At 44.8% G+C, this 12,251-nt stretch overlaps 1 protein-coding gene across 4 annotated transcripts in view; it reads left to right on the forward strand.

Annotated features, from left to right (window-relative positions):
• LOC119460625 (SR-related and CTD-associated factor 8-like) overlaps positions 1 to 12,251 on the forward strand; it is a 72,419-nt gene that overhangs the window by 44,639 nt on the left and 15,529 nt on the right. For 3 of the 4 annotated variants that reach the window (XM_049673081.1, XM_049673085.1, XM_049673082.1), the window contains 3 exons: positions 3,035 to 3,206; positions 5,117 to 5,317; positions 11,325 to 11,372. In XM_049673081.1, the coding sequence (XP_049529038.1) occupies positions 3,035 to 3,206; positions 5,117 to 5,317; positions 11,325 to 11,372 (421 nt within the window). The remainder of the gene's footprint in view (positions 1 to 3,034; positions 3,207 to 5,116; positions 5,318 to 11,324; positions 11,373 to 12,251) is intronic. The other variant, XM_049673083.1, reaches the window with a different exon arrangement.

The following is a 12,251-nucleotide window of genomic DNA, read 5'->3' on the forward strand; positions in this document are numbered from 1 at the left end:
TCTTGCTTTGTCATACACCTGCTTATGTGTCAGTCTAACCTCAACCCTCTCCTGGAAGTACCACATTACTGCTGTCTCTGCTAAACCATTTAAAACACTTCGTTATTTTTTTGAATTGTTGCAAGTCTAGGCTATTTGTGTTGTAACTTTCGTCATTCTAACACCCATAAGTCGGCCAATATTAGCTTCTGTTTGTCTGCAGCTAGAATTCTCTTCAACAGCCTTGTCTACTCACCAAGAGTACATTGTTTACGTGATAGAATGGATTCAAAACAGATCCACGTGTTTTTTATGTTATGTAACTGCGACCACAATTCCAGTGCTACTTCATTGTTGCCCCGTCGCTTTATTGCTGTTTTGTGCCTACTACACGTCTCGACGTTACATAACTGCTTTCCAGAAACTTTGGAACAATGTACCAGCTGCCATTGTCTTCATCTCTGGCCGTAACCAGTTCTGTGATCATTTGAACAAATATTTCGATTTTGTATAATGTTACATTTGTATCTGTATTGCATTGCATATTGCATACGAAGTGGCAGTATCATCGACGTGGCTCTCAGTTGTGTTGAGCGGCGCAAGGCATTCACAACTACCGCTATTGCAGGGAATAAAAAAATACGAGTCCACTCTAGTGATTAGCGGGCTTAGGTCGTTGCATTCTTGTGCTCCACGCATATAGGCTTGTGCTATAGATATAGAGTAAAACCTTTATTCGGATTTCAATGGAGTAAAAAAAAAAATGCTCGAATTATCTGAATGTTGAATTATCGAGGGTATCAGAAAAACAATATACAAATGCTTACTATGTCAACACTCTTTCATTTGCTGAATGAATGAGCAAATCTTGTTTCGAATTTGCGCAATAGCAGTTTGAAAGCTGCACTTCTCGTCATCTCGTGACTGACTCATCTGTGACTGTTTCATCGCGATATAGCTGGTGCCTCTTCATCCTCGACAGCTTTGCATCTACTCAAAACGAAACTACCGTTTGCCGCATCCGCTGTGGACGTAACTGCGGTCGCTATCAACGCAGTCATGGATGGCGACTGCACAGTTAAGAAGGCACGCGACCGACGCGTGTATTGAGTTGAAACGGAACTACCGTTTGCTGCAACCGTCACTGACGAAACCGCGGTCGCTATCGACATGATTATGGATCGGCATCGTCCCTGGCTCGTATTCAGTCAGAATTAACCGGCGCGCGTGCCGTTTTGCACCGAATTAATGAAGGTTTGCTGCCATGGGGCTACGTACAATTATCTGGAGCCGAATGGACAAGGTTTTACTGTATATTGATGAGATTCTTGTGCTTTGGTCAAGTTGTCTGCTTACCTACGTTTCCTTTCTTGTTTTGTGCCGATGTTACTAAATGCTCCTTTGGGCACTCTGTCATGTACCCTAAATAAACAAATAAGTGATACTATCAAAAACGTTAAGCCAGCTTTCGTATAGGGTGGTTTGCCTTGGACGTTGCCACAGTGCTGCCATATGCTCTACATTGCCAGTGTGCATCAGCACAAAATCACGCCTCACACTTCAAAAACAGTTTAATGTACTGCCTAAAACCAAACATTAGGGGAGTCATTTGCTAAAAACGATCTTTGTCAAATTTTGTAGTGCTTGTACCTAGAGGAAAAACTTATTTGAATAGAATCCCAGCTGCTTTCTTATTAATCCAGTGGAGAACTAAGTATTAAGGAGGGATGGGCGAATATTCGGTATTGTCGAAGATTCGATCGAATAATTCTATATTTGTTATTCGTTTCGATTCAAATTCAGGTATTCGATATCTTCAAATTATTTAGCGCTCCTGAATAGACAGCCAGAAGCCACGGACGGCCGGTACACATGTTGGAGGCTATGCTTCACATCGTGGCTGCCATACATCAACCATAAATCTCGAAGGCTATACGTTTTTGCATTAAAGAGCCGGAAATATGCGACGCAAAAGAGCAGAAACGGCACTAGCGTACAAGCAAAACGAAGTGGCCGAGTCCGCCTCCCCATAGTCCACGGAAATCGTACGTGAACGACAGCAACGACGGAACGCTTCGTGTCTATTTGTGCCTTTGTTGCATTTACCGCCGCGTATAACAACGTGTTGGCCGCGGGATTTTATAGTCACCATCCATGATCGCGTTGATAGCTGCCGCGGTTTCTTCCGCAGCGATTGCGGCAAAAAGTAGTTTCGTTTCCACTCAATACGCACGTCGGCCGCGTGCCTAAAAAGCTGCGTAGTGGCCATCCATGATCGCATAGATAGTGATCGCGATTTCGACTGCAGTTGTTGCAGCGAACGGTAGTTTCGTTCTGACTTTGTACGTGTGTCGGCCGCGTGCCTTCAGCACCGCAATGTCGCCGTTCATAATCGCGTCGATAGCGGCCGCGGTTGTGACAAACAGTTGTTTTGGTTTGACTCGGTGCAAAGCTGTCGAGGATGAAGAGCACCGGCTACATCGCGATGGACAAGCGATCTGTTGGCGGTCAGCTTACTGGCGAAAAAATAATCGGGATGTGCGCGCGATAGTGCAAAGTGTGTTGCAAATGATGGCGCACGCCGCGGCCGTGCTGTGAAGGAAGTCGCGAGGCTTCGAGCGCCACTGCGAGAGCCAATCAGTCACGAGATGACGAGAATTGCAGCTTCCGCACTGCTTTTGTGCAAAATGACAAAAGGATTTGCTCATCCATTACACTAATAAAATTGTGCTGTCGTATAAGCATTTGCTTATTGTTCTCTGGATACCCTGATAATTCGGCATTCGGTTAATTCGGACATTTTTTTTTGCCCGTGAAATTCGAATTAATGATGTTTTACTGTAATATGTGATATATACTATTCGAACTATTCGATTCGAAATTATTCAACCAAATCACTATTTGCTTCGAACCTCAAATTCACTATTCGCCCATCCCTACTAAGTATGATTTTGAAATGTTAAATTATTCTAATTCTGTATAGTGTCAATGTCTGTCAAACAAGTACAAGTAAATAAGGAATAACTAAGTGGAGAGCTGGCACTTTTTTGTGCAGATGGCGTGGGCACCGGGCAAAGGTGTGAAGGGCAAAGAACTGAAAGACTTCTGGGAGGTGGACCTGGGTGTGAGCTACATTCCACTCGACAAGCTACCTGCAGATGTGAATTTGCTGGCTTTGGAAGAAGGGGGTGTGATCGACAAGGATTCTCTCTCTGACAACCTAAAAGGTGACATTTTCTTGGAATTCTTATTTACTAGCAGGGCAGCATGAAACAGAACAATGCATGTGCAGGGTGTCCCACTATCATGCACCAAGATTTAAAAATGCAAATGCCACGTAGCTGCACAGAACCAAGGTAATGGTGCTTGCTGTTGCTTGGAGATACACATTATTTCTTGCATTCTGCCTAATTACGTAATTAGTCTTTACTAACTTCTCAAATATTATAATTCATTATTATATTAATTAAACACTATTGTAACATAGTGTTTTTCCAAGCATGAAAGAAGCCAGCGGATGCATGCAAAATTGCCGCGCGACTGGCCGGTCGAGGCACTTTGAGTGTATTCGCGTGCTTCTTTCACGCTCGGAAAAACTTTTATGTAGCACGTACTGATCAACGGAAAGCTGTATCGGGAGATTTTCATGTTGCTCTACCATTTTCTTTTAGTTGAAATTTTAGGTGTGAAATAACAAGGTTTTACTGTATTTTGAGGCACCTGCAAACAAATTTTTTTTGTTGTTGTTGTAACCGACACCGAGTTGGATACTTTATATTCAATTTTGTTTTAGCAGTAGAGCACTCCATTGAAATAAAGCATGGTCAACCAAATTTAGTATTTTCTTTGTTATATCCGATAATTGGTTACATCCATGTTACTTATACAGTAGAACCCCGTTGATACGTTTTTCATGGGACTGTAAAAAAACAAAAAAACAAGAGCCGGGAAACAGGAAAAATTGAGAAATGGGAGTAGTGTTGAACTGCACACAATATTATTTTAACTGTAACTATGAAAAAAAGTCATAGTTTCGCCCAACAGCCGAAGTATCGATTGCGATAGCAAATTAGTAGACAGCTATACAAAGTAAGAATAGTAGTTTTATCGTCCTTATAAACTTGTAAACATTTGCTTATTAACTATATTAACAAACATGGTGTCAGCGCCCACAGGTAAACATGAATACATCACACTCGATGAGCGCGGACACGCGCTGTCAAACGCTGGGGTGAGGAATTTAAGTGCCGCTGCAGAAGCGAGCGAAGTGACCTTCGTGCTGTTGTCTATCACTTATACGCGAACTGAGCGTCGAGAACACACAGCCTGCACAAAGCTGCGAGCCGCCGATGCACCTACACTGCATAAACTCTGCCCCCAACGTAGATTGCTTTCAAGATACGCCCCGCGCGCCGCCGCGCAGTACGCAGTTGATGCCAGAGTACAGTACAACGCTGCCCGCTATCCCTACCCCCTACCCTACCCCCCCCTCACCGGTGCCTCGAGCGCAACAGAAAAAGACACGCTTCCTCCCTGCTTTTCTTTCTTTCGTGCGCGAGATTTAGATGCGGTCATCGGCTCCCCTCACACGCTTTCACTCTCACATACGGCGCGCGGCGACGGCGTTATCGCCCTTGGACTTTGTACGGAACATCTATGAGCCAAAACCAATTTTAGGGCCGCAACGCGTCATAGATACCATCTTTAGATAGCAAATACGGATCTCAAGGGCCATACTTATGCTGGCGGAAACGGAACATACGTCGTAAGTGTCGCCCCCGGCACTTTGGGTGGTCAATGCCATCGTCAAGCAACCAAGCCAAGCGACGTGAAAAGTCAAAATGGCCGCTCGGACCGGTGCGGGGTGGCATTTCGCAACGTACCATGCTGGAACGGTCCCACAGTTGCGACGTAACAGCAGGGTTACCAATGCATTGGGTTCTATGGGAGCTGTGCCGGGACCGGCCAAAAACGATGTAACAGCCGGGAAAACGCAGCACCTGGGAATGTAACAGCGGGGTTCTACTGTACTACACCAACTAGCGAAATTGTCTGCAGCCCTAAGCACCTTCTTGTTTTGCACTCTTTGCATCATGATGGGTGACTGATGTAGCATTTCTTTGTGGTTGTCCTGCAGAGAAATATGCCGGACAGGAACGGCAGCGTGGCATGGGTGAGCCTCTTGCGCCCATGATGCTTGACTTGGTACAGCAACAGCAGCAGGCAGCATCAGCAGAAGCCATGATGGCAGTAGCTTTCCCACCAGCGCCAGTGCCCCCCACAGCTGTGGCCATGGTGCCCCCACCCGTGCCCCAGTTCAGCATCCCACTGCCACCAGGTGAGCTGTCCCTGCTGCGTTCGCTTGTTCGAGATGATCAGAACCACACACGAACAGTCCCATTGATGAATAATGCCCCAGCAGACGTCGTGTGCAAGAAGGCACGATTCAAAACTTCTCCAGGCTAATAATGAAATCTCAACTCACATGAAAATAGCTTCATTAAAGGGGTTAAGACAGCAAATTTTGAGGCTATAGAAAGCCTGCTGTAGGCTTCCTCTGTACGCAAGGACACTCAACATGAAGTGTTGGACACAGAAAATGTTTAAAATATATTTTAATTAGCTCGCTCTCAAAATCGCGACCCATCGCTAGCGCGATTAACACCGACGTTATTGTGTCGGAAGCGTAACAAAAGTTTGTAACATACAATGAGCGGTGACCCACAGCACCGGGCAAGCCTAGAGAGCCTCGAGTCTATAGTGTAGTGAGCCGCATCGGAGCTGCCGCAGCTAGCTATGACAACGGTCGGCGTAGTTTTGTTTGCCAGCGCTGGTACAGAGCGTTTCTACGAGAGCTGACGATGCAGACGAGAGCAGACTTGCATCACAGCTTTGTGGGCCCACGGGACCAAGCTTCCTAGACAGTGACGTCACTGTCCAACTTGGCGCACAGAAACCAAAACCGAAAATCGTTCAAATAAATAATGCAATATGAAGTTACTTACCAAGAACATATGAATCTTTGAGCGTGTATCATGCTTCCTGGAGCAATAAGAAATGTTTGAAACAAAGAATGCGCAAGCCACAGATTGATGTCTCAACCCCTTTAAGTCGTAATATTTGTTCTAGGCACATATAGTACACTTTATTCCAGCTAATTATATTTTTCGGTTGACTCGATTCCTACAGAAGGTTTCATACATCTCTATGGGCCAGAACTTTTGCAGTTTTGATCTTGAAATTGGCCCTTGTCAAATAATTCAAGCTTGACTGGAGTGCGCAAATGTGCCTAACCCCAGTTGTGTCCCCATTTACCCCAGTGGCTGCAGTGTGTCATCCTTGGCAGCACTAGGACACAGTGAATGCGTAGAGCACACGTCACCTTCCCCCGAAAATACTTATTTTCGGGCTGCCCTGGGAACGTTTTCAAGAGAAAATAGTAGCTCACAATGAATGATTACTGTACTCACCTGATCCCAATGCGCAGCTTTTTCTTTCTTTTTTTTATTTCAAAGAAAAGCAATATGAAAATTGCCTGCACTGTGCAATCGGATACGAAACGAAAACTGTGTTTGCGGCATTCTCAACAACCCACCGTCAGAGCTAGCCTAACCAGCATCATCGTCATTGCGATCGCAAGATGGCAATAGAACAGGTTCTCGCGTAACAGCACAACTTGCCACTTTCTGTCTGTGATTATGAAATCTGATGCAAAAGATGTTACAGTAAAACCTCGTTAACCCTTTCACTGCCGGGTTTTTTTCTGACTGCTCCTCACCCCCTGCCGGGTATTTTTTTCATTTGGTTCAGTGGAAATTTCATGCTAGTAGTGCACCATGATACTCCACAAGACATGTAAAGATGTTTCGTCAGAATTCATCAGCAGTTCATGAATTTCTTCGTCCGTCAAAGAGCGTACGCACGTGGCATGCTGACTTGCCATGGCTGCTGCGCTCTGCTGAGACGAAGCGACACGGGTGTAAACACGTGCGCTCTATCTGTTGTCTAAAATTTAATTTACAAGTTATGTGTGTTTAGGTGACCTCTCCATAGATGGTGGGACATGACGCTATTTTTTTTTTTTTTTTTTTGCACGAGTTGTCTCGGGAGTGGCAGGAAGTGAGTTTAAAAAGCAACACAAGTATACTTGGGAGTAGCAGGGGGTGTGCGTGTGTGGTTTCACCATTTATCTCGGTAGTGGCAGTTAGAGTTAATTCGTATTTCACGGGGCCGAAAAAATGTGTGAATTCACCGAATGTCAAATTATCGAGGGTATCAAGAAAACAATAAACAAATGCTTACTACATCAACACGCTCTTATTTACTGTATGAATCAGCAAATTCTCTTTCTATTTTGCACAAATGCAATGTGGAAGCTGCAATTCTCGTCATCTTGTGACTGATTAGCGCTAGGCGAAGGTCTCGCGACTTCCCTCACAGTGCGGCCGCGGTGCGCGTCTTCAGCTGAGACATGCTTTTCAATACCGCACGCATATACCGATTATTTTTCGCCAATGTTGCCAGGTCGCCGCACATCGCGATGTAGACGGTGCTCTTCATCCTCGACAACTTTGCACTGAGTAAAAACGAAGCGATTGTTTGCCGCAACCACGGCCGCTGTCAACGCGATCATGCACGGCGATCTTGCGGTTCTGAAGGCGCACGCACTGAGCCAAAATGAAACTACTTTTTGCCGCAACCACACGGCACCGCACGCCCCGCTCCAGTCCAACCGCGATGGTGATAACGGCTTTCAAGATGAGCCAGTGACCGCTTCGCGTAGATTGCGGAAGCTGCGCAGAAGGTCACGCATTAGGATGGGAACAAACCTAGGATGGGATGAAGTGAGTACGACAGACAAGGCTCGCCTCCAGGGTGGAGGTGTGCCGCATAACAGCATGGCATGGGTCGTGCGCCAGTGCGATATCGGATTCCATGATGGTGTCACTCTAGTTTTTACATGCTGCACTCTCGTTTTTACGTGCCGCACGATGTGCATTACGGTTGTTTCCACGATTTGGAATGACCATCTATGTCTTTCCACCACGGGAACAACGGCTGCATCATGGGCTTCCGCCATGCAACATGTTCCAAAGGGCCGGCATGGGTCAGCGGTTACTACGCCATTATCAGGAGATCACGGTTTGACGGTCCTTCGATTATGCATTGCCTATTGCTGATAACGGTTTGCGGTGACGTTTTACCTTTCGAACATCGCATTGTTAAAAAAAATTTTTTTCGCTGAAAGCGTCATAGGTAACATAGTTTTATGGTTCTTGTGTGGCTGACGCAGTCGTAATGCCGAGACCATGATGTCCATGAAATTCGCTGAATGGCGGCAAGCTGCAGTAGTTTCAGAAGTTTACAGTTCTGAGCAACTAGAACGCTTTGCTCTAGATTGCACAATATAGTTATGTCTCACTGGTAGTAAAAGATATCACAAGCTTTCGAATAAAAAAATGGCGGCTGCGCTTGTGGTTTTGAAATGACAGGTGGACGGAACCGGGCCACGTTACGAAAGAGCTAAATGACACCGCATTTCGTTCTTTAGATGGATGAAGTTTCTAACGAAGGTTTGCAGCTAGGTGCGGGAACGTAATGCGAACAAAAATCACCCTGAAAGTCGCGTTTTCGGATCAAGCGGCTGCTGAATTGCAACTGCAGATGTCAGCTTCAGTATGGTTAATTCTTGAGCATTTTTGAGGGAGAGTCCATATGCTATAACGAACTAATGCTATAGCGACCACTTTTTGCGGAACTGTCCAGTCTGTTATAAACGGGTTCGACTATATTATATTATCGATATTCGCTTAGGCTCAAGTTTCGGTATTATAAATTTTCAAACTGTTTGAAACAAACTACCGTATTTATTTGAATATAAGGCGAGGCTTTTTTTCCCCCACAATTTCTAGCCTCGAAGTCACTCCCCGCCATATCATAGCAGCGCAACTTTTGCCTTATAATGAGGCTTTATGGTAGCGCATGCCGCGATGTCGTAAAGCTACACTATAAGGCAATATGTATATTTTTTTTCTTGGGTCCTCTAACTGGCACCCTCGCCTTATAATCGTGACCGCCTTATAATCGAATAAATGCGGTAAAGTAAATTTTTTATGTGCTCTGGTGAGCATATCTGAATACACCACCGCTTCGTCGTAGTCCATAGTGAGGACTGCGAAGAAGGGGGGGGGGGGGGGTCATTTTTCATAAGCTTGCTCTGGAAGTATATTTTACTGCTCCAAAATGCTGTTTTGGTGGCTTCTTGGCACATTAGCAGTTAGGTCTATCAGTTTTATTGTGATTGAGTGGAAGATGTGTGGTGTGATAAATGTCATGGAAGCCATCAGGAAATACCATGAAAAGCGTTTTGACTGTTGGTCGTGCCATCTCGAATGTCTTGCAATGGACAATTACTTGCTCCAAGGAAGGACATGCATTTGGTATTAAACAGCACGTCCATATTGTCACGTGGTTGGACGACAAGGTGAACAAGATGACAAGGTGGTTTAGTCCTGGCTCAAAACCGTCCAGTCGGATCCTCTACTTCCTCATCTTCTCTCTGTGCTTTCTCCCCAACACGCTAGGTGGCATTAGTCCCCCCCTTCTGAAAGCATCGACTCGATGCCACACCAGCACAAGAGCTACTGTGTGAAGTACGGCTTAAGCCGTACGAAGCTCGGTGGCAAGTAGTGTCGAGAAGGTCACGCTGCGCTCACGAAGATTTATAATTGCGCCGTACTCGCAAAGAAAGTCCATACCGAGGATGGGTTGACGCGAACACTCTTGGAGGACGAGGCAGGTGACTACAAACGTCGACTCACAAATTTTAACTCTTGCAGTATAGCGGCCCAGCGGAATAACGTGACCTCCAGCGGTGCGAATGCGCGTTCCATTCCAAGGGGTCATAACTTTCTTAAGAATCTTTGCCAATTTCCGGCTAATAATTGAATAATCTGCACCTGTGTCCACCAATGCGCTGACCTGTAGACCGTCTATCAGCACAGGTATGTCAAGCGAGACTCGGTCACCAAGTTAAGATGGGGTAACCAGCGATTCTTTGCCACTGCACTCATACGGTGATGTGACCGATGCGTTGTCTTCTCAAGCGAAGAACTTACCGTTTTCAGTGAATCTGCGACATTCCGTACAAGCGTCAATGAGAGGTCTTCCGCACTTTGAGTTCCAGCGACCTTACCCCCAAACGCTGCTGCCTTCAGTTTTCCCGACAAGGGCTTGGCCCTGTGCCGTTGCCCCGAAACGTGGACGAATGGGTGAGGGTCGCCTTTGAGATGGTGACCGCGATTGATGTCGTCGCCGTCGTACCCAGCACCTTCACCACTTTTGTCACGCGGTTGGACGACAAGGTGAACAAGATGACAAGGTGGTTTAGTCCTGGCTCAAAACCGTCCAGTCGGATCCTCTACTTTCTCGTCTTCTCTGTGTGCTTTCTCCCCAAAACACTAGGTGGCAATGTGAACGAGCAAACCATGGCAGCAGAACTACTGCACTGAGAGAGAGTGACAAGGCCCCAATCTTCTAAAGAAATTTTGTACAGATTCAGCTGAGAAGTTGCAAGCACTTATCACACAAGACGATGAGAATTGTAGTTTTTGCACAGGTGTACAAAATACAAGTAATGGTAACATTCTTATTCACTAAGTAAGCACGTGCTGATGTAGTAAGCACTTGTTTGTTTTCTTAACCTGTATGATAATGCAACATTTGGATAATTTCAACATTTTCGTGCAACATTTAGTATTTGAAGACATTTCTGCTTTTGTGGACACGTTTTTAGAAGTTGCACAATAACTTTCAGTAAGCTTGCCTAGATCTGCATTTTGCTTTACATTTTGCATGGCTTGGTGATGCAGTGCTTGTGCTGTCTTTAGTTGCATGGTCTTTGCTCGAGTGACTGACGCAACACCTTAGTGCGCTTTGGTGGTGGTGAGCTAATACTGGAAAGCATACTTGGTGATTCAAAGTCTGAACAGTGCGAGGGACGTTCTTACTTTTTTTTCCCATCCTTCCTGCTGTTTAAACTTTGATATATACCAGCTAGCCCATGTCAACGCTCTGGTTCAGTAAGTTTTGCAGGTATGGCATGAATTCAGCAAGATATTTTTGTTAGCCTGAAGGAAGTGTTTACTCCACCTATTAAAATTTAAGGTATTCTGGCATTTGAGTTCAGGCTAATTTTGTGTAATCGGAAAAGTGGGGCCTATTCTGCATCGCTATTGATATAATTCTTTTCTTGCTTTTTTAAAATTTAGCTTTGCTTGCTTAGGTAGACATGCTTGTGCTTTTTCACTGTTTTATTGCTGATCTTGCTTGTTTATAATTTTCAGTGGGCCAAGGGTCTGTTAAGACGAACGAAGCACAAATTAAAAGTGCATGTGAGTCCCAACTCTTGATTAAAAAATCCTTTGGTTTGCATTTGCCTGTCTGTATCGTATCGTCCTCTAGGATAAGCATGTTTGTTTGCAATATCTCGTGTGTTTCAAGAAAATATCACTGGGTACGTGGCAAATCTGTGTTGTTTTTCACCCACCCATTCTGTAGGTACACCCTGTCACAAAATGTGTTAAACACCATAATGCACTGTTGCCAGCAACGACTGGCTGGCTGGCTGGCCCACATGGACACTCGTGCTTGCTCTTGTGCTTTTTAACTAGTGGAAAAACAACAGTGGTGAAATAAGAGCAATGTTAAAAGTGATGCTACTACATCTGGTTGCTATACTGGGGGAAAAAAAAAAATGAAGTAACGTTGCTGCTATGCATTACGCCAAGTTCTGTGTGTGCCATTCTACTTTGACAGTTAGATGCTATATTGCTGTGTGAATTGGGGTTAAGATAAAGAGTAATGATTAATTTATTAACAACATTTAGGCATTCAGCTGTATGTAGGTGGTAAGCACAGGGATAAAGGCTGCATTTACAGCAGCTTGACTAGCCCCACTTCGAGGCTTACAATGCCCGTGTTAAAGCAATGGAAATATGCATATTTTGCAAAATGGTGTACTATAAAAAAACTACAAAACTGCAGGATAGTATTTCTTTTTCAGCAAGGTAAACCAATAATAAATCAAGTGACAAAAATGGTACGTTCATTGCAGCATGTTCAGTAAAGAGTCCCTAAATAATGTGCTTAGGCCTAACTCTTATTATTAAGCCAGGACTTATTAGTTGTTTTCGTCAAATGACAGGTTAACATTTGAAATATGTAGTTCGAGGGAGAAGAGGGATTATGGTTATTTTAAATTAGCTACACTA

This window comes from Dermacentor silvarum, chromosome 8 (genome assembly GCF_013339745.2).
Source record: "Dermacentor silvarum isolate Dsil-2018 chromosome 8, BIME_Dsil_1.4, whole genome shotgun sequence".
In the NCBI taxonomy this organism is placed as follows: Eukaryota; Metazoa; Arthropoda; class Arachnida; order Ixodida; family Ixodidae; genus Dermacentor; species Dermacentor silvarum.